At 42.2% G+C, this 23559-nt stretch overlaps 1 protein-coding gene across 2 annotated transcripts in view; it reads left to right on the top strand.

Annotated features, from left to right (window-relative positions):
* The window catches only part of CRTAC1 (cartilage acidic protein 1), a 153615-nt gene that overhangs the window by 13669 nt on the left and 116387 nt on the right, over positions 1 to 23559 (top strand). For both annotated transcript variants that reach the window (XM_061162328.1, XM_061162327.1), the window contains exon 2: positions 6429 to 6628. In XM_061162328.1, coding sequence (XP_061018311.1) covers positions 6429 to 6628 — 200 coding nt within the window. The remainder of the gene's footprint in view (positions 1 to 6428; positions 6629 to 23559) is intronic.

Below are 23559 nucleotides of genomic sequence, written 5' to 3'. Positions count from 1 at the left end.
CTCCTTTCTCCTGGGTCCTGGTGCACACAAGGTTTTGTTTGTGCCCTCCAAGAGTCTGTTTCCCCAGTCCTGTGGAAATCCTGTAATCAAATACCTCTGGCCTCCAGAGTCAAAGCTGGGGGTTCTCAGTCCCTTTGCCGGATCCCCAGGTTGGGAAGTCTGTTGTGGGTCCTAGACCTTTCTTAACAGTGTGAGAATTTCTTTGGTATAGTTGTTCTGTGGTTTGTGGGTTGTCTGCCCGGCAGGTCTATGGTAGGGCTAATGGTGACCTCCTCCAAGAGATTCCTAAGTGATCAATGCAAAGAAATAGAGGAAAACAATAGAATGGGAAAGACTGGAGATCTCTTCAAGAAAATTAGAGATACCAGGGGAACATTTCATGCAAAGATGGGCACAATAAAGGACAGAAACTGTACAGACCTAACAGAAGCAGAAGATATTAAGAAGAGTTGGCAAGAATAAACAGAACTATACAAAAAAGATCTTAATGACACAGATAACCATGATGGTGTGATCACTCACCTGGAGCCAGACATCCTGGAGTGTGAAGAAAAGTGGACCTTGGAAAGCATCACTACAAACAAAGCTAGTGGAGGTGATGGAATTCAGTTGAGCTATTTCAAATCCTAAAAGATGATGCTGTGAGAGTGCTGCACTCAATATGCCAGCAAATTTGGAATACTCAGCAGTGGCCACAGGACTGGAAAAGGTCAGTTTTCATTCCAATCCCAAAGAAAGGCAATGCCAAAAAATGGTCAAACTGCCTCACAATTGCACTCATCTCACACACTAGCAAAGTAATGCTCAAAATTCTCCAAACCAGGCTTCAACAGTTCATGAACCAAGAACTTCCAGATGTTCAAGCTGGATTTAGAAAAGGCAGAGGAACCAGAGATCAAATTGCCAACATCTATTGGATCATCAAAAAAGCAAGAGAGTTCTAGAAAAACATCTACTTCTGCTTTATTGACTATGCCAAAGCCTTTGACTGTGTGGATCACAACAATCTGGAAAATTCTTAAAGAGATGGGAATACCAGACCACCATACCTGCCTCCTGAGAAATCTGTATGCAGGTCTAGAAGCAACAGTTAGAACTGGACATGGAACAACACACTGGTTCCAAATTGGGAAAGGAATACGTCAAGGCTGTATATTGTCACCATGCTTATTTAACTTATATCTGGAGTACATGATGCAAAATGCTGGGCTGGATGAAGCACAAGCTGGAATCAAGATTGCCAGGAGAAATAGCAATAACCTCAGATATGCAGATGACACCACCCTTATGGCAGAAAGCAAAGAGGAACTAAAGAGCCTCTTGAGGAAGGTGAAAGAGGAGAGTGAAAAAGCTGGCTTAAAACTCAACATTCAGAAAACTAAGATCGTGGCATCTGGTCCCATCACTTCATGGCAAAGAGATGGGAAAACAATGGAAACAGTGAGAGACTTTATTTTCTGGAGCTCCAAAATTACTGTAGATGGTGACTGCGGCCATGAAATTAAAAGGCACTTACTCCTTGGAAGAAAAGCTATGACAAACCTAGACAGCATATTAAAAAGCAGAGACATTACTTTGCCGACAAAGATCCGTCTAGTCAAAGCTATGGTTTTTCCAGTAGTCATGTATGGATGTGAGAGTTGGAGCATAAAGAAAGCTGAGTACCAAAGAATAGATACTTTTTTGAACTGCGGTGTTGGAAAAGACTCTTGAGAGTCCCTTGGACTTCAAGGAGATCAAACAAGTCAATCCTAAAGGAAATCTGTCCTGAATATTTTGGCCACCTGATGCAAAGAACTGACTCCTTAGAAAAGACCCCAATGCTGGGAAAGATTGAAGGAAGGAGGAAAAGGGAACGAGATGGTTGGATATCATCACTGACTCGACGGACATGAGTTTGAGCAAGCTCTGGGAGTTGGTGAAGGACAGGGAAGCCTGGCGTGCAGCAGTCCATGGGGTTGCAAAGAGTCAGACACAACTGAGCGACTGACCTGAAAGTTTGAGAAGCACTAAAGCCCTGGTATAGACTGTGTTTCTCAAATTTTGCATATTAGAACCATATAGAGAGCTTCTAAAGTTCTGATGCCCCCGCTGCAGCTTATGCCAAGTAAGTGAGAATACCTTGGGATGAAGCCCAGGCATGAGTATTTTTTTATTATGGTAAAATATACATAACATAAAATTTACTGTTTTGACCATTTGTAAGTATTTGATTCAGTGATATTAAATACACTCTCATTGTCATGCAAACATCACTACCATCCATCTCCAGAACTTTTCATCTTCCCAAACTGAAACTCCATAAGCATTAAACACTAACTTCCCATTCCCCCCTCCTCCCAGCCCCTGGTAACCACCGTCTACTTTCTGCCTCAGTGAATTTGACTATTCCAGGTACTTCGTGTAAGTGGAATCATATAGTATTTGTCTTTTGTGACTGGCTTCTTTCACTCAGCATGACGTCTTCTAGGTTCATTCATGTTGTAGCATGTGTCAGAATTTCCTTCCTTTTTAAGGCATATCATATTCCATTGTAGGTATTTGCCACACTTTGGACATGTAGATTGATGGACACTTGGTCTCCTATAACTTGCTTGTGGCTATGGTGAATAATACAGCTACAAACTTGGGTATACAATTATCTGTTTGAGTCCCTCCTTTCAATTCTTTTGGGTATATACCCAGAAATGGAATTGCTAGATCACATGGTAATTGTTTTGGGGACTTTTCTGAAGAACTGCTGCTATACAGCAGTTTTCCACAGCAGCTGCACCATTTTACAGTCCCATCAGCAATGCATACGGGTCCCAATTTCTCCACATCCTCACCAACAATTGTTATTTTCTGGTTTTTTGATTATAGCCATTCTAATGGATGCAAAGTGTTATCTTATTGTGGGTTTGAGTTGCATTTCCCTAATGATTAGTGACATTGAGCATCTTATATATTTATTGACCAGTTGTGTATTTTCTTTGAAGAAATGTTTATTCAGGTCTTTTGAATTGGGTTCTTTTGTTGTTGTTGAGTTACAGGAGTTCTTTATATATTCTGGATATTAATCCTTTATCAGATATATGATTTGCAAATATTTTCTCCTGTTCCATGGGTTGCCTTTTCACTCTATTGATAGCATCCTGTGATGCACAAAAGTTTTAAATTTGATGTAGTCCATTTAATCTATGTTTTCTTCTGTTGCCTGTGCTTTTGGTGTCATAGCCAAGAAATTATTTCCAGACACGGGTATTTTTTTAAAGCTCCTCAAGTGATTTCATTATACAGCTAAGGTTGAGCAATGTGTCTCAAACTTTAATATGCATTTAGACCACCTGAAATCTTGTTAAAATGCACATTTTGATTTATGAAGTCTGGGGTAGGGCCCATGATTCTGCATATCTAAGAAACTCCTAGCTGATGCTTATGCTACTGGTCTGGGGACCACTGAGCAGCCAGGGTACAGAGGAGCATTTCAGTGATTTCCTTCATCTGAGGCCTGAGATAGAGCGTGAATATTTGCCAGGCCTTTTCCTAAGTCTCCCACTATACCTGTTCCCCAGCAGGCCCTCAGCTGACCCTAACTTTCAACTGTGGCTGAGCAGCCCTGGTGGGTACACTAAGAGCCTTTGGCATAGCAAAAAAATGAGAAATAAAGGACCTGTTCTCCCCACTCCACTCTCAGCCCAGCCCCCAGGGGGAGACCTTCCACTGGTCTGCCCCTGCCCAGTGCATTCACTTCCATGCTAATGATGGCCGGTTCCTGCCTGGCCTTGGCCCCTGTAAGGAAACCGCTATAGAGGTCTGCTGAAAAGCTGTTTGGCTCAAAATATATTTATTAATAATACGCTCAGAAAGGAAAACAACACAGGTTGGTCTGAAGTTTATGGAAAAAGCTGGGGAGAAAAACTGCCGAAGGCCTGCTTCTAAAAAAAATTAATTAATCCATCATGGAATTTTAGAGCCAGAAATGACCTTTAGAGATCTACTCCCAAACCCTCATTTTAGAGAAGAAAGCTGGCACCCAGTGAGGCTGTGACTTGCTCAAGGTCATCAAGCAAAATAGAGGTCAGCCCATAGGTGTGTTTTTCTTTTTAATCTAGCTTTAGGTTGCGTGTGTGCTAAGGCACTTCAGTTGTGTCCGACTCTTTGCAATCCCATGACCTGTAGCCCGCCAGGCTCCTCTGTCCATGGGGAGTCTCCCAGCAAGAATACTGGAATGGGTTGCCATTCCCTTCTGCAGGGGATCTTCCTGACCCAGGGATCGAACCTGGTTCTCTTATGTCTCCTGCATTGGCAGTTGAGTTCTTTACCCACTGAACCACCCGGGAAACCCAGGTTTAGGTTATTTATATGGAAATGGATAACATAGAGTAGCTACTTCTTTCAGATGACTCCTTTAATTAAAGCTTTTACTTTTCAAAAAAAGATAAATCAAGAGGCTGGATTTTTGCGCTTCATGGCCTTCATTAGAAAATCTCTACCTGATGTTTATAATGACCCTAATAGGACCCTTATATGACCTGCCACTCCCTGGTGGCAGTGACCGAAATTTCAGGTATTGTGCTGGGAGGAACTTAAGATCTTCTAGAAGGCATGCTCAGTACTGCTTTTCCTTCCATGTCCATTGCAAATGTTGTAAGCTGTTCACAGTACTCTTTCAAGCCACTGCCAATCAGTTTGGCTGTCAAGCTGAAACTCATTTGCCACCCCTACAGTAGAGTTCATACCTTGGAAAGCCCTGTGACCTTCAGATCCACCCTACATTTCAACATGTTTATACTGGTTATTAAATACTCTTTAGCTTCTCATTCCCCCACCCCACCCCAGCTGCTCATTAATCCAATTATGAGTTCCCTTTATCCAACCAAACTTCTTGCCAAGATGCAGAACTCTGGGAGTGATGTGTTTGCCTTTGGTGATTAGACAGCCCGGTAGATGATGCTGTCATGTTCAGACATCTCTGTAATTGGGACTGACCTCACTCTGATCGTGCAACACCCAGCATGTGCCCTCTGAACACGGTGCAAGAACTTCCTTCCCAGGAAGGCTCGCCGAGGTTAGTTTCTATGCTGCAGTTGGAGCCCTGCCCCGTGTCTCTCTCCAGCCTCTCCAGTGAGGCATTAGAGGGGCTTCTGAATCACATTTAGCTCTGAAGACAGTGCCTGGGCCTTTCATTTTGATCTCTGGGTTCTGAACTGGAGAAAGCTCCTATGCTGGCAAGAGTGTCTGTCTCCATCTGGGGAGTCAGTCTTCAGATCCTCTCTTCATTAAGACGTCAGCCTCACTCAGCCTTGCTCTTGGCTGCCAGACGCACTGACAAGCCAGCAGGAAAATCTCCATCAGGAAGAGGTGTGTCACCCTCTGAAGGCACTGCTTTGCCTGTGGGGCTGGACCTGTGCAGACTTCGTAGGACTTGTCCCAGGGGAGCCTTTGGAACACTCTGTGAGCTGTGATTCTAAGCCTGCAGGCATCATCTCAGGGTGGTGCCATCTGTAGTGTTCTAAGTGTCTTCACTGCTCACGCAGGAGAGGGTGGAGTCCTTCCACTTCCTTGGCCATTCTCATCTGTCTCCTCCTTGGCTGCCACCAGCTCCCATAGCCCCAGGCTGTTTGGCAACACCCTGAGTTATGTTAGAGATATAATAATGAATTATACAATGGATTATACATAATTAATTTATAATAAAACACACACAATGGTTTAATTTCTCCGAGTGAATGATGTGCCGCCCGCCAGTTCCTGCCGGGATACATTCCATAACTGACTGCTTCCTGGTCTGGAGGCGACGGCCAGTGGCCCTAGGGAGGGACCCTGGCAGGGGAACCTTCCAAGTCACAGATTCTGTCTGGCTTACCTCTGGGGTCGGTCCCACACAAGGCTAATCCTTTACTTTCTCTGCTATTGTTCTAAACGTGAACCTGCATGGGGGTCTCACCTGCCCCTGGATCATCTGAGATCTGTTATTTTCTTCTTTCTCCCAGAGCATGAAAGATGCAAGTGTATTTCTCCCTCCCTCCCTCCCTTCCCCCCCGAATATGTGTTGAGTGTCTCTTATGTGCCAGACACTGTCCTTGGCTTGATGTGCATCCATGAACAAAATAGACAACGATCCTTGCCCTGGTGGAGCTTATGTTCTAGCGGAGGGAGATAGACACTGAATAATAAAACATGATGAATGAGGAAATCATCTGGCATGTTATACAGTGATAGACGCTGTAGAAAACGAAAAGGCAGAGGAGCATAAGGGTGACCTCAGTGATGGGGGCAGGTCACAGTTTGAAAGAGCATAGCCAGGATGGGTCTTGTGGAAAAGTGGCAGCCTAGGGGTTGCCAAGCCCTCCAGCAAGTGGGAAGAAAGGCACTTCCGAGCCAACCTGGGATTCGATTTTCCTGGGCTGCTTTCAGTCGGTAACATTTGTAACTTCTGGTTTCAGATGTTCCAGGTGTTTCTATTCCTGCTGCTGCTGTGGTTTCTGCCCCTGACTGAGGGGTCCCAGCGGGCTGAACCCATGTTCACGGCAGTCACCAACTCAGTCCTGCCCCCTGACTATGACAGCAACCCCACCCAGCTCAACTACGGAGTGGCAGTGACTGATGTGGACCGCGATGGGGACTTTGAGATCGTTGTGGCTGGGTAAGTGCCTCCCACCTTGAGTTTGACAGATATATCAGTCAGCTTTTGCTACAAGAGGGCCGGATAACAAATAACTCCAAGAACCCAGTGGCTGGCAACAGCACACATTCTCACTCACATGGGTCTTGGCTGGGCTCAGCTGGGGTCTGGTAGGCTGCGTCCTTGCTCTTTTGCTGTAGCAGTGAATTGGGATGGAGGGTAGGCTGGAAGAAAGGGGTTTGATCCACAGGCTTTCCAGAGAGAAGATTTGAATGCTGTGCTTCAAGGCCTTCTGTTCATATTTCAGCCACCTTAGTTATGCCAGTGTTACTTCCTTACCACTGAGACTCTAGAATCTCTATATAGGAGGGGCTTGAGGGTAACAGTTATGACAGAGGGGGATGCTCAAAGCTGCCTTTGCATGGCATTTTACACAAGATTAAGAAATCATTAATTGCCTGTTTCAGAGAAGGGGGAAATATGGGGATGAAGAGGGATGGCTAAACTCCCTCTAAACCATGCCTTGGTACCCCTGCTCCCTTCTCTCCTGAGAAGCAACACTGTGTAGCAAGAAAAGATTTGAGTTCATGCCCTAGATCTACAGCTTTCTAGTTGCGTGACCTTGAGTGAGCCACTTGTGCCCTGAGATTCAGATGTATCATCTGCAAAAATGGGGATAGCAATGCACCTCCTTGTCCTGTTAAAAGCTTTAACAGGCTATTGCACATGACGGTTCATTGTAAATTCTGCCAGTTGCCATTAATAATCATTATTTATGGAGCACAGATATGTGCCAGATACTGTGCTAAGCCTTTCACATACACTGTCTTATCCTCCTGACAACACTATAAAGTAAATGTACAAGAAGAGGAAATTACAGTTCAGAGACAGTGAGTGATTTGCCCTCCATCAAGTAAATAGTAAGAGGATGAGTCAGGATTTGAACCCCAAGGCTCCCTAACTATAGAGCTGCTAAAGTACATTGTACAAAGTTTAGTTATCACTTCAAAAATCAGCCAATCAATAAAAACACAACAGGGGCCTGTCAACCCCATTCTGGAAGGCCAGAGTTTTTATGGCCACACTGAACAAAGTAAATGGCAAGTAACATTATTTGTAGCCATTGCATGTAACAGTAGAAAGCGTTGACTTTGGAACCAGAAAACCTGGTTTTGATCCTATCACATCCAATAGTTGTGTTCCATGTGAAAATGACTTAAACTGGGGAAAGCTCCACTTTCTTCATCTGTAAAATGGGTATGTTGAAATCTACCCCCACCTACCACACATGGTAAGGATCAGTGGTAATGACATATAGACAAGATACTTTGTAAGTGCATTTCTTCCTTTTTTTATTCTACCCCAAAAAGAGTAGAAATTCCTAGATTCTAGGTTCTCCTGGAAGTCTAGATTACTGGCTGACAAACAGAACTTTCTAGGATGATGTAGAAGTTCTATGTTGGTTCTGTCCAATATAGTGTCCATGGGCATGAGACTGTTGAGCACTTGAAATGTGGCTACTGTGACCAAGGAACTGAACTTTATTTCATTGTAACATCACAGCTCTGGGACATCAGAAGGAAAAACTAAAGAGCAGAATGTGATAGAAAACAGAAAAACCAAAACGATTGTAATGATTCCCTTATTACCAGATCCCCTTATTACCTGTGCAGGGTTGGGGCCAGGCAGCTTGTCTGTGTTCGGGTCTGTGGCTGTCCAGTGACTGTCTAAATCCAAAAAAAAGTCTTCTTGGCCAAATCCTGCCAACTGGAGCCTGTGCCACTGCACCAGGATCTCTGGGTCAGGGGCTTTGATGCACTCCTGAGATGTTCTGGTTGGTCCTGCCTCCTGCCAGGCGACACCAGCCTCCCTCTGGTAGGCGCTGGGAGCCAGAGGACAAAGAACAGTGAGGCAACTTCCCTGCTTCCCATCCTTCCCTCCTCTGGGGCCCCTACAAGATACTGTGATGAGCAGGCTCTTCTTTCATCTTGGATGATGGGCCACCAGCTCAGATTTCCATTCCCACCCATCCTTTGAGGTGCAGGGGATGGTTACTGCATCTCCTGAGCATCCTGCTCTTTGCTTTCCCAGTGCTGGGCATTCACTTCATCCTCTCTTTCTTTTACTTTTTAAAATAATTTTTAAAATTTATTTATGTGTTTGTTTTTTATTTTGCTGGGACTTCATCGCTGTGAGGGCTTCTCTGTAGTTATGATGAGCAGGGCCTACTCTCTAGTTGCAGTGCTTGGACTTTTCATTGCTGTGGCTTCTCTTGTTGAAGACCGTGGACTTTAGGGTGTGCAGGCTTCAGTAGTTGTAGCATGTGAGCTCAGTGGTTGCAACTCCCAGACCCTAGAACAGGGGCTCCATAGTTGTGGCACACAGGTTTAGCTGCTTCACAGTATGTGGTATCTTCCTGGACCAGGGATTGAACCCATGTCCCCTGCACTGGCAGGCGGATTCTTTGCCACTGAGCCACCAGGGAAGCCCTTCCCTTTCCTTCATGTTTATTTGTCTGGTCTTAGCTGTGGCATGCAGGATCTTAATTGTGGTGCTGGGGCTTATCTCCAGTTGTGACACGTGGGCTTCGTTGCCCTGTGGAATGTGGGATCTTACTTCCCTGCCCAGGGATCAAACCCACATCCCCTGCACTGGATGAAGGATTCTTAACCACTGGACCACCAGGGAAGTCCCTGAAGCTTTTTTCACTTTCTGTGCCAAGGAACTCAATAAATTTTCTTTTGTGTCTTCTATGGTAGAGAAGCTAGATCATCTTTCATAGGCAGTTTAGAGTAGATGTCTAAACCTTGTCCAGCTTGCTGCTTCCTATAGGGCCTGCAGCACTTTGGAGTCATCCTCCAGAAAAGCAACCCAGACCATCCTGAGTCAACCATAATTCAGGGAAAGACTGCGCCAGGCGGCTCCTAACTGAGAAAGTTTGGACTGCTGGGTGTTCTAAAAGATGATGTTGCTCACCCCTAGCAAAGGGCTTCCCAGGTGGCATTAATGGTAAAGAACACGCCTGCCGATGAGAATCCACATAAGAAATGCAGATTCAATCCCTGTGTTGGGAAGATCCCTTAGAGTAGGGCCTGGCAACCCACTCCAGTATTCTTGCCTGGAGAATCCCATGGACAGAGGAGGCTGGAGGGCTACAATCCATAGGGTCGCAGAGTCATACAAGACTGAAGCAACTTAGCACGCATGCATGCACCCCCAGCAAAGAAGAAGAGTTGCATGGAGGGCAGGATGGCGAAATTGGGCAGCCTCCCAGCTCTAGGTCAGGCCTTCTTTGTGGCTGTTATGAAGCATTGTGAATTCTCAGAGCGTCAGAAAGACACGTTCTAATTTAAGTACCAAAATACATTCCAAAGGCAAATATAACTTTTTATTATCTTCAGCTCAGAATGATTTGTCACTGTCTTTCTTCTTTGGGCTGGATAACCAGGAGTTGACTATACAGACATTATTAAATCAGGACCTTGGGAGGTCATTCGGTCCACCCCTTGCCTTCCAGTAAGGTCACACCTATGGTTTTTGGAGGCTCCATTTACTTAAAGCCTTTCAAGGGAATGTATGCAACCTTTTCATAATCCAGCTCAATTACTTATGTTAAAAAATCTTTCTGATTAATCTAAATCCTTCATATTTGAGCTTAGTAAGCCATTTCTTTTAACTTTTGCTTTGCTATTATTACCTTTGAAGATATAAACCAAGTAAGTGGTCACTACCCTTTCAAATAATGACAGCTAGGATCATTGCTCTGCCTTTTATGCCCTGTGGACTCCTTGGCAGTGTTTCTGATTTTGACTTTTATTCAGTTTCATCCACCCTACACCCAAATTTGGGGTTTCCCTGATGGCTCCGGGAGTAAAGAATCTGCATGTAATGTGGGAGACCTGGATTCATCCCTGGGTCATTTGGGAAGATACTCTGGAGAATGGAATGGCTACCAACTCCAGTGTTTTTGCCTGGAGAATTCCATGGACAGAGAAGCTTGGTGGGCTTCTCACAGTCCATAGGGTCACAAAGAGTCGGACATGACTGAGTAACTAACACACACCCATATTTAACTCTGCTTCTCTGTTTGATGGTAGAGGCTGTTTAGGAATCACATAGCAGGAACTGAAACTTTAAAAAATGGAATGTGAATGCCCTTATGTGGGCACCTGGGGTCCAGCTCCTGAGAGGCCCACTCTCTATTATCTTATAGACCTTTCCATTAGCCGGCCCCTGAAGGCATCTGCGTTTCAACCCCTGGGATAATGGCCAGCTCTTCAGTTTATAAGACGCGCTGTACTTGAACTTGTCTTGGATTTGTTGACCTTGTAGCGTGTCTGATTCCAGCCCTGTTGCTTTGAGTATTTACTCTTTGAATAGGTTTGTTTTGTTTTGCTTTTTTGGTATCCTCATTCTGGGTATTGATGGCATTGATTTTGAACATGTTGCGGGTGAGTTTGTGTTGTGTTTCAGAGTCTTAAGTAAATTGTGATGGAAGGCGTGTGCTCTCAACCGACCCTGGGAGGAGCGGACAGTGACCGCCCTTTGTTCTGTGGGGATGGGGGAGGGAGAGGGACGGCTCTGCTCCTCCACCGCAGCTGGGCGAGTGCCTCCGCATGTGGAGGGCTTATCTGTTAACCAGCAGGTGCGTGATTGCGGGTCTGCCTACAGTCTCTTCCCTGCGGGGTGAGGGGAGGATTTGATCACCCCCAGAGACCCTGGCGCACGAACAGACCATTGAGGATCTTCGAGATGAGTTCCCGGGGTAAATAAAAAGCTGGTGGCTCCTCCTTTTCTCAGCAGAGCTAAACACCCAATCTACAGTCTCCTGCCGTCTGGAACAGAAGCCCTGTTGGTGTCAATCTCGCACAATTCCTTCAGAGGAGCTTTTGCTTCCTGGGATATCCCCAGAGGTCTGAGATAACCCCTCTACCTTGTCAGTTTCCAAGAAGTTTTTCCCAAATGGAAAGATTGCAGTGGTTGTAAAGTTTAAATTACGATTTAGATCAGTTTTTCTACACAAAGGGCATCCACTTGATAAAACCTTAGTGCATTCCTCACAGCTGGAAGGGTTTCATTTAAATGGATGCTACATATTGTAAACCAGCGTTTCATTTTTTCTTAATTCTGTAACTATGTCAGAAGACTTTTAAAATTTACTAAAATTAATTGAATTACTTAAAAGGCAAACTGTATTCAATTACCAGATTAGTCATAACCATATGAGAGATATTTTTGCCATTATAAGTAATAAGAACAATGATAAAGAATGATGTATTTATCTATAATTTAACCAAAGCAGCATTTATGGATTTTATTACAAGCATCTATAGATATATGTGGTATCTATAGGTGGCATCATCGACTCAATGGACATATGTTTGGGCAGACTCGAGGAGTGAAGGACAGGGAGGCCTGCTGTTCTGCAGTCCACGGGGTCACAAAGAGTTGGATACAACAGCAACGACAGATGTATATAGTATGTGTAGACAGATATAGTAGATAGATGTAGTATTCACATACATATATTAGATGTGTGTAATAAGTATAAATATATATTGTACATATACAGATACACATACTTTTAACAAAATAGGAAAAATACTTTTGAAATTTTAGCCTTAACTTTTATAAAATATAATGTTGTAATAGATTTGATCATCAGTTTTGACAACCTGAAGTGTTAGATTATTTCAGTCTCTTTTTAAGATACATTTTACATTTTGATAGCATGAACATCTTTTCTTGCAAAAGAATCCACGCAATATAGATAAAAGAAAAATTCCATCTTTATCAACCTCCCATCCCTATTCCAAGCTCATCCCAGTTCTCTTCCAGAATAGCAATTGTTTCCAGGTTGGTGCTTATACTTATGGAAATTTCTATGTTACATATATATATTTTAAAAATATATAACTTTGAAGGGTATCAGACTTTTGCTTCAAAATTTGCTTTTCTTCAGTGTGTAGCATATTCTTTGTTTGAACATGTGGATCTAACTTAATTTTTTTAACTTACTTTGTGTGGATGTACCGCATTTGTTTTGCCACTCCTCAAGTGATATTTAAGCTGTCTGTTACCTGTGACCATTGCAGACAATGCTATACTGCACATCCTTACACACAGATGCAGATATTTCTCTGGGATAGATACCAAGAAGTGGAAATGCTGGGAATAATATGTACATTTTAAATCTTAATGAATCTTGTTTCCAATCTCAATCTTTTCCTGTGTATTCATAGCCTAGAAATAAAAGGTGATTTGGGGGATTGTGATATCAATAGCTATTCAAACACCTACTATGTGTATTGCCACATAGGTTCCAAGGTCTGAACTTTATCAGTTTAGACGTAATAAAGAAGAGGGGAATGTCCTATTCTACATCTTTTAACGAAGCCATCGCTGTTAAAAATTGGATTGAGGAACTTCAATACTCTGATTCATACTGCTAAAAAAGACTCCTCTAAAGCTTTCTCTGCAAAAATATGTTTCTTAAATGGGTCACCCTTAACCCTAAGATTCATTGTCATCGGTATCATGGAAGAATGATTGCAGGGTGCCAGCTCTTCTTCTATGGTTAAGCATGGACTGCCCTTGATTTTGAATACTAACAAGGCATGAGCTGGAGCAGAAGCCAGGGCTTTAAAACCCATTCTTAAAATTTCTATAAAAAGGTTACTCAACAGTGCATGGCAGGTTTTCCAGAGATGTCTCAGTGCTATAACTGAACTTCCTTCTCCTCAGCCCTGGGTGGCCAGAAGCAATGGGCAAAAATTCCACTCTCCACTCCAAGTCACAGACTCTCCTGACAGCTTAGAGGACTGAGGCCCTTACTGTGTTACACTGGCCACACACACACACACACACAGTAAGGTGTCAAAAGGGGTGGTAGACAAAATAATGGCCTTCCAAAGATACCCATGTCTTAAACCCCAGAACCAATGAATATGTGACCTTGCATGGCAAAAGGGACTCTGCAGAGATGATCAAGTTAAGGACCTTGAGATAGGGACATTATTCTGGATTATCTGAGTGGGCCCAATGTAGTCACAGTCCTTAATGTGAAAAAATGAGTGCAGAAGGGGAGGTCCTAGTGATCCGAGGTGATAGAGATTCAGCCCACCTTTTCTGGCTTTGAGAGAGGGACCTGGAGTCAGGGAATGTGAGTGGCCTCTAGAAGCTGGGAAAAGTCAGGAAAGAGATTTACCCCTAGAGCTTCTTGAGGGGAATGCAGTTCTGCCAACACTCTCATTTCAGCACAGACCAGTGTTGGAACATACACAAGTGTCAGCTAATCAGTTTGTATTGTTTTATGCCACTACGTTTGTGGTGCTTTGTTACAGCAACAATGGGAAACTAACATTAATACATTAAGTAAAGATCAGGTGCGTGTGTGTGCTCAGTCGTGTCTGACTCTTTGCAACCCCCGTGGACTGTAGCCCGCCAGGCTCCTCTGTCCATAGGATTCTCCAGGCAAGAATACTGGAGTGGATTGCAATTTCCGGCTCTGGGGGATCTTCCCAACCCAGGGCTTGAGCTCGAGTCTCTTGTGTCTCCTGCATTGGAAAGTGGATTCTTTACCACTGCTCCACCTGGAAAGTCAAAGGCCAGGTGCTTGGTGATACTTCTCAGAGAGGTAACGGCCATTACCTATGAACATTTTAATAATATTGTTTTATTAATTTCACAGCAATAAGAGAAGTGTACCACCCACAAACATATTATTTAGAAGAATAAGAGAACACACTTAAAAGAGATATATCACCAACAAAAGTATTATTTCTATTCAGTGACAGTTCCCTAAGGACAGGTCCCTAAAATCACACTTGGTTCCTGGGTGACCCTCCACCCACCACATTAACTCAACCTGCAGCTCACCATTCAACTCCCAGTCCCATGGGTGGTTGGGAGTTGAGAGAGGAATTCAGAGCTTTTAAAGATCTCACTGTCCTTGGAGACAGACACTCACTTCAGTGAGTCATAGGTGACTTGCACCCACAGGGAGATGCAAACGTTCCAGGAGGTTGGAACCGTTGGAGAGTCCTTCCCAATGAGAATCACAGAGGTGGCATTTGAATGGTCTCAAGAAGGATAGGTTAGGTCTGTTTAACAAGGGGGCAAAGACCTCCCTGGTTCGAAGAGAACCTCAGGCTTATTTGGGTTTTGTTGTTTATTTGTTTTCAACTAAACTTTAAAAAAAAAAAAAAAAGCATTCTGACAAAAAACTGATTTTCACAGAGTATTGAAGAGTATTTATAAAAAGCTGCTCCAAAATAGTAATATAATTAAGACACTAAAATTGCCTCTGCTGAAAACGGCAAAGCTACTTTTAGTCTGAATTTTTCATCCATTCAGAAAGTGGATATATGCCCTGTCTCCAGGCACTTTCCTTTAATTTCTCTTCTATTTTTTTTAAGTGGTGGTCTGGTTGGAAGGTCTTCCTTGCCCCCTGGGTCCCACACCAGACTCCCCAGGGTGCAGGCTGGAGCCTAGACAAACCCTCCTCCCCACCCTTTCAGCCCTTAGGCCTTTTTCCCTGTCTCCCCATCCCCCCCATCCCCCTCCTCCCCGAAACTCAACTCACACCTTTCTCTGGAACAAGTGCCCTTTTGCACTCCCAGAATCACTTCTGCTCAAGGGGTCCAATCTGACCCCTGCCTCCCTCTCTTGTGTTTTTCCTCACTCACCCCTTCTCACCAGTCCTACTGACCTGGTGAGTCACTTTCTTTCAAGAATGTTGTGGTTATGACTTCATTTTCCTTGTGAGGAATCAGTTGATTTTCAAAACATGCAAGGATATGAAGAAGCTAAAAGCAGACAGTCCCTGCTTCCGATTTTTACATGCTCTCCCCTTGTTTGCAGACTGAAGTTGTGAAGGGGTGGAGGGCGGAAGCAACTTATGTCTTGTATTTTACTTACATCATCTCGTTTTAAACCATCACAGCAGCCCCTATGATATGTAGCATTTAATTGAGTCTAACTCACATATTTTTTCACATTTTTTTATTGAGGTAAAGTTGATATACAAGGTTATGTTAGTTTTGGGTCTACAACACAGTGATTCAAAATTTTTATAGATTATACTGCTTATAGTTATTATAAAGTACTGGCTGCATTCCCTGTACTATACAACATATCCTTGTAGCTTATTTATTTTATATATATAGTAAAGTAGTCTTTGCCTCTTAATCCCCTACCCCTTGTGATTTTTACATCTCTAAAATTGGGATGTGACCTACAATTGGCAGCTTGCATTTAATGGGCAGGTGTTTTTTTTTCCCTAGAGATACATAAAAACATAATGTCATATCATTGATGATATTTTTGATTTCATGAAAGCACTGTAGATAGTGTCATCCCCACTTTTCAGATGAGGAAACTGAGACCCAGAGATCTGCTGAGAGTCACAGTGACAGTGAAAGGTGGAACTGTTATTCTATTGGGTTGGCCAAAAATTTCATTCAGGTTTTTCCATACAAATGAACTTTTTGGCCAACCCAATATATGTGCCTGTTAAATTGTTTGTTAATTGTGTCATTCAGATCATAATGGTAGTTTATTTCCTTCTGTAATTCTTTGTTGGTGTGTATATGTTGAGGCTACTTTAGTAGATGCAGTTTTTTATATATTTTTAAATTGAGATATAATTAACATATATCATTGTATTAGTTTCAGGTTTACAGATCAAATATAATGATTTGATATTCATATATATTGCAATGTCTTAAGAATTCTTATATTTTCCTGATGATAGAGGCCATTATCATTATGAAGACCTCACCCATCACTTCCCTGGTGGCTCAGTCAGTAAAGAATCTGCCTACAATGCGAGAGACCTGGGTTTGATCCCTGGGTTGGGAAGATCCCCTGGAGGAGGGCGTGAAAACCCACTCCAGTATTCTTGTCTGGAGAATCCCCAAGGACAGAGGAGCCTGGCTGGCTGCAGTCCATGGGGTCGCGAAGAGTCAGCCACAACCGAGCGACTAAGCACAGCGACAGCAGCACCCAGCAGCACCCATCAGGAACTGTGCTTTTCGGCCTGATGTTATTGTAGCCTGATTTTATATCTTTATTTTGCTAGTATTTGCTAGGGATATCTTTTTTCATAGTTTTACTTTGAACTCTCCAAAGTCCTTATGTTTTAGATGTTTCTTGTATGCAACGTAAGTGTAAATTATGTTTTTTTCCAACCGTTTAACCATGTGTGACCTGTTGCTGATGAGATTAGTCCATTCCGTTTAATGGCAACATTAATGTGTTTAAACTTGTTTTTTATTATTTTTTAACTTCCAAGTTTTGAAGGCTTCTTTCTTTTCTTTTCCTTTGTTGCTTTTTAAAAATTGATTGATTTAGGAGCTTTTTTTAGCGGGGGGGGGGGGGGTGGTTGTGAGGTAGAGATTCTTATTGAAATCTGACTTTCTGCCTCTACTGATTTGAGATTTATATCCTCTACTTCTGTCCTTCTAGTGGTTCCCTTTGAGATTTTATGGTGCATTTTTAACTTAATGAACTCTAAAATTATCAATGCCTTTCTATAACAATACATGGATTTTAGTACACTTTAATTCTGAACACCCTTTCCTGGTATACATATAGTACTTTAGTCTTGCCCTTTGCAAACCCTATGTTATAATTATTGTTATTTTTTTTATCTAAAGGCACTTTTTTTTAATTCTTATCCAATTTTACTATTTTGCTTGCTTATTTTTTTTTTTTTTCTTGTATCTCAGAAAGACCTTCCAATCATTTTTCTTCTTCCCAACATATCTCTTTTAGCTGTTCATTACTGAATGCCAGTTGCTGGTAGAATCTCTCAGTTTTTGTTTAAGCTAAAAATATGTTTTTTGTATCTCCATTCTTGAAAGGTAATTTTTCTGCATTCAAAAGTTTTAGGTTGACAGTTCTTATTCCTCTGTCACTTGTTGCTGAGATCCCATTATTAGTCTTTCCTTTGTAGGTGGTCTGTCTCTTGTTCCTCTTTTTTGTCTTTAAGATTTTGCAGTTTCACTATGTGTATTGATACGGGTTTTATTTTGTTTTTAAATTCAGCATGTGCTTCCTGAATCTGAGAATTCATATCTTACATCAGCTCTTAATGGTTCTCAGCCATCATCTTTAAGAAAATCTATCCCTTCTCTCTGCTCCCTCCTTCTAGGACTCCACTCAGACATGTCATGTTTTCTCATTTTAGTCTCTAAATCTTTTGACCTTTTTTGTGTTATTCACCTCCTGTCTCTCTGTGATGCTGGTGGATAACTTTCTGTATGTAACTTCCAGTTCACTAATTCTCCCTTCAGTTGCATCTAAATTGTTGAGTTTTTGTTTTTAAAACTGTTTTTCATATCTAGGGGTTTCATATCCTTTTTCAAATCTCCCTAGTCATTTCTGATAGTGTCTTGTTGCTTACTTATTTATTTCATTGCTTGTTCCATTAAACATTTCTTACATAGATATATTCTGTTTTGACAATTCTGATATCTACAGTCCTTGGGAGTTTAATATGTTCTTGTTTTCTTCATCTGATTATTTGGGGTGGCTTTCCTTCTCAGTATATTTACTTGATCTTAAAATGTGGGAGCTCTGTGGGCCTAAAATGGAAAATTTTTTTCACCAGGGAGGGTTTATAGTTACATCTGCTGGGGGTTTGAGAGTCCAGTTGACCTAGGAACACTCTAGGTCTCTCCAACGGTTAATTCAGGATTTAGTGTAGGATTCTAGGGTTAAGCATCTTCACCATGCTGTCAGCTCATCCCATTTGTTTACCACTCATTGCTGACAGATCTAGTTTTGGCTCACTTTTCTGTGGGATGGGGTGATTTTGGGAGATTTCTCATTAATTTGTGCCCAGTAATACATTAAAAATATGTTATATCTAGAACCTACATGTTTCATAGTGATAAGGTCCTTCAGCAATCTATCATATGGATGGAAATAGAAGTCTAGAGTTGTCAATAGGTTTAGAATCTCCGGAGCTTATTTTTCTATTACCAAGAAGTGTTGAGAGGGTTTGTACTGCTGAAAGAAGTAGTATTTAAGAGATTCTCTTCCTTAGCTCTTCAGAGATGCTTCAATTTACTTCTTGCAAAGTAGAAACTTCTCTGTAACATGGGATACTTTCATGTGAAATGGAGAAGTATAGGGATATGTGCTTGTGGGCAGAGAAGCAAGTACAATAAGCCACATGCTCTCAAGTAGCCAGGCCAAACCCTTGGACTGTGCCTCAAAGGAGGAGCATGGGATAGTTAAGACCAAAGTCCATTGCCAGTGTAAGTGATACCATGTAAGGTCACTGGTGTTTGGTTATGTCAACCAAGGAAATGTGTAACTGTACACATCAAAAAGGACCCATTCTCCCTCAGCAGCCATCTTTCCATATTGTTTTTAGAATTACAGCCATAAGAAGTCATGGGCAGGACTTCCCTGGTGGTCCAGTGGATAAGAATCTGCCTGCCAATGCAGGAGACACAAGATCAATCCCTGGTCCGGGAAGATTCCACATGCCATAGGGCAATCAAGCCCGTGTACCACAACTACTGAAACCTACATGCCTTTGAGCCTGTGCTCCACAACAAGAGAAGCAACCACAATGATGAGCCCATACACCACAACTAGAGAGCAGTCCCAGCTCGCCACAACTAGAGAAAGCCCACACATAGCGATGAAGACCCAGCACAACCCAAAATAAATATTTTTTAAAAGGAAGTCATGGGCAACGACCCAGTGTCCTTTGACATGCCCTAGTGTTGTGGTCACTTTATATACTGGCCACAAGTGGGCAGTGGAAAGATGAGCAGGCTAATGAGGAGTCTACCTGGTGGGAGCCACCCTGAAGAGCAGCACTGGATTGGCAAGGTCATCAGAATAGAGTAGCAGAATCTTTCCTTTGAACCTCCACACTGTCTTTGCTGTTTCTCTTGGGAAGAACATTCCTTCTCCTTTTGGAGAACTGTTCTAATCACAGATCCTTTGGGGCTGCCAAGTGACTTTTCTATCACTAGGGATTAGTCTGGGGTTCTCTGTAACCTAAGATGGTCCAATCAGCTTCTTTTTTAAAATAATTTTATTTGTTTATGACTGTGCTGGGTTACTGTGCAGGCTTTTTTCAGGTTGCAGCACACAGGCTTCTCATTGTGGTGACTTCTCTTGTTGGGGAGCATGGGCTTTAGGGGACATGGTCTCAGTAGTTGCAGCTCCTGGGCTCTAGAGCACAGGCTTAATAGTTGTGGCACTCGGACTGAGTTGCTCCACAGCCTGTGGGATCTTCCCAGATCAGGAATCTCACCTGTGTCTCCTACATTGGTAGGCAGATTCTTTACCACTGAGCCACCAGGGAAGCACCAGTCAGCTTCTTGATCTGAGATTTTCCATCCAGAGTCTAAGAAGGAAAGCTCTACCTTTGCTCTTGGATCATGACTTGTGAGACTGTATCCCAGAATTACCACGGATATATCCCCATCCCCTATACCATGGAAGAAACTAAGAAAAAAGTTACACCAAGAAAGAAGAAGAGAGAATTCCAGGGACATCAAGGCCATGAGTCCTGTCCCTGAGGTCTCCAATCTATGGACCTCTTGCACCTCTCCAGTTCTGGGAACACCTTACATACCTTCAATAAATCCTCCTCCCCCCATTTTTTTCTAGACCCACTTTTCTCATCTAATACCAAAACCATGATTTGTAAATTTAGACCAAGGCAGCCTCGTAGCCTGCTAGAGCAAGCACCCTCTCTGGTTCTGTGTTGCAGACCCAAGCATAACCATCCTAGTCCCAAAGGAGATCCTATGGTTGCCTAGTCAGAGGGAAGAGTCTCAAGAATATATAAGAGTGGTTTTTGATCTGTGATTAGTGTTAAGCTATGTTCATGAAGGATTTTTGCTAGCTCGATCATATTGAAGAGGAAACTCAAACCAAAGAAATATCATAATGGTATTTAATTAAACAGTAGACATTTTATGTATACACTTTGATCAAGAATTCTTTTTAATATTTGCCCTATCACATTAGATTGCAGACTCCTAAAGGCAAGAACTTTCTCTTTTTCATCTGTGCATCTATAGAACCTAAATCATACTCAGTGTTCAGTTAATGAATGAAGTGGAATAGGCAGGGGTCTCAGGGATGGATAGAGGGTCTTAGGTAAAGAAGTTCAGTTCAGTTCAGTTCAGTTGCTCAGTCGTGTCTGACTCTTTGTGACCCCATGGACCGCAGCCTGCCAGGCCTCCCTGTCCATCACCAACTCCTAGAGTTTACTCAAATTCATGTCCATTGAGTCGGTGATGCCATCCAACCATCTCATCCTCTGTTGTCCCCTTCTTCTCCTGCCTTCAATCTTTCCCAGCATCAGGGTCTTTTCCAGTGAGTCAGTTCTTTGCATCAGGTGGCCAAAGTATTGGAGTTTCAGCTTCAATATCAGTCCTTCCAATGAATATTCAGGACTGATTTCATTTAGGATGGACTGGTTGGATCTCCTTGAAGTCCAAGGGACTCTCAAGAGTCTTCCCCAACACCACAGTTCAAAAGCATCAATTCTTCAGTGCTCAGCTTTCTTTATAGTCCAACTCTCACATCCATACATGACTACTGGAAAAACCATAGCTTTGACTAAGCTTTGTTGGCAAAGTAATGTCTCTGCATTTTAATATGCTGTCTAGGTTGGTCATAGCTTTTCTTCCAAGGAGCAAGCATCTTTTAATTTCATGGCTGCAGTCACCATCTGCAGTGATTTTGGAGCCCCAGAAGATAAAGTCTATCACTGTTTCCATTGTTTCTCCATCCATCTGCCATGAAGTGATGGGACTGGATGCCATGATCTTAGGTTTTTGAATGCTAAGTTTTAAGCCAACTTTTTCACTCTCCTCCTTCACTTTCATCAAGAGGCTCTTTAGTTCTTCTTTGCTTTCTGCCATAAGGGTGGTGTCATCTGCATATGACAGGTTATTAATGTTTCTCCTGGCAATCTTGATTCCAGCTTGTGCTTCATTTACCCTCACATTTCACATGATGTACTCTGCATATAAGTTAAATAAGCAGGGTGGCAATATACAGCCTTGACGTACTCCTTTTTCAATTTGGAACCAGTCTGTTGTTCCATGTCCATTTCTAACTGTTGCTTCTTGACCTGCATACAGATTTCTCAGGAGGCAGGTAAGGTGGTCTAGTATTCCCATCCCTTTCATTAAGCCACAATAATTTTTTGTTGACTGAGAAGTTCCATGGAACTGACAAAATCATTGAGCCTCCAGTTCTGGTTCTTCCTGGTTCCTATCTAACACCTCAAAAAAGCAGTGAAATGCACCACTAACTACCAGTGCCGGCAGCCTTATTTTGTTTTGTTTTGTTTTTGTTTTGTTTTTTTTTAACATACACTTTTCCATCAATAATCTGTTGTCCATATTCTTCCCTCCAAGCCAAAGCAGTATGGAAGGAGGCAGAAGGAAGCCAGCCATTTTCCCCAACTCCCTCCGAAAGAGATAGACCTTAATTCTAGTTCTCGCCTTTCTAGGAAGCTGTGGGTACACCAGGCTATATGGTCAAGGCTGCATTCCTTTATCCCCCATCATTCATTGTTCCACCCAGCTGGGCTAGGAAAGCCTTGGTTAAGCCATTTCAGCACCTGATTCCTGGACAGCACCAGTCTTGGAACAGATCTGAGGCTGAACCCTGTCCTTCCCTCACTGCAATTCCCACCCACACACAAAGCATTTGCCTCCACAAATTAGGAAAACTTTGAAACATACAGCAAATCTCATTGTAAAAGTTTCCTCTCCATACAATTCATTAATGTCAAAGGGCAAAACTAGTGAAATAACATATCTCAAAGTATCTAGAAATCTAAGTCAGTCTTTGGAATATATCAAGGGGAAATAAATTTTTAATTTAAAACTAGGAAATAGAAAAAGGACAACTTCATTCTTGGCTCAGAGAGCTAAGGAAATTTTCAAGGGACACTGTTAACTTTCTGATGGTTTTCAGACAATAATACTTCCTAGGTTGTGAAGACAAATGAGATAAGACATAAAAATTGCTTATAACAGCACCTGGCACATTCTAAATGCTCAATTTTTAGTGTGTTGAGGGTGATTATGTTTATTTAATGCCTAATATAACAGAACCAACCCTCATCTTAGAAACCTCAGTGTTTCTCTCAATCCTTTCTTCCATCAATGAAAAAAGATAGTACCATGGAACATTTTCTGTTTTTAAATTAGAACTATATATCTTCTGTTGTTAATTTTTAAAACAGTCATGTAGACATTTTTGTACTGTGCTATCTGCAGACATGCTGTCTTAAAATAAGTTATCTTGTGTTTTACTTAGTTTCCTATAAATCATTACCCCACCTAGAAAAAAGTTTGTTTACCCCTACTATATTACTCAGCTTTTATTCATTCATTTTACAATTCTTTTAAATTAAGCTACTATGTGCCAGACACCTTGCTGAGCCCTGGGAACTAGTGGTGAGCCAGAGAAACTGCTGCCTTAACAGAGCTCAGAGAGAGTCAACATGCCTGATGAATTAAAGAAATTTGTACTTTGGGGAAGAATTCCAAATTCTTTCAGTGAAATCTTGCATTAGAATTCATAGTTTGAAACCAGAGACATTTCTCACTCCCACTGTCCATTCTTGCTAAAAGATGCTAATAAGAAATAGAATGATAAAACAAATGATTATAGGAAAAAAGGCATGACTTGGGCAATCCATGAATTAATCAGTTCCTGAATAATCAAGAGGTGATATATAAAATGTAAGTATCATAGTTCATGTCTTCTTAAATAATTAAACCCATTAAAGAAGGGACTAAAAGACCACATTTCAGAAGAAATTAGTAGCCCGAAGGCAGAGAGTGAGCAAAAAGGATCTCTATAGTAGCATGTATAAGCCTCTACTATATTATAATAAACCAAGCAGGTAGCCATAAGAGGGATGGTTATATGGATTCTTCCATATATTT

Source organism: Dama dama, chromosome 15 (genome assembly GCF_033118175.1).
Source record: "Dama dama isolate Ldn47 chromosome 15, ASM3311817v1, whole genome shotgun sequence".
Classification (NCBI taxonomy): domain Eukaryota; kingdom Metazoa; phylum Chordata; class Mammalia; order Artiodactyla; family Cervidae; genus Dama; species Dama dama.
Note: the sequence above shows the minus strand (reverse complement) of the source record. Positions and strands in the feature narration are given on the sequence as shown.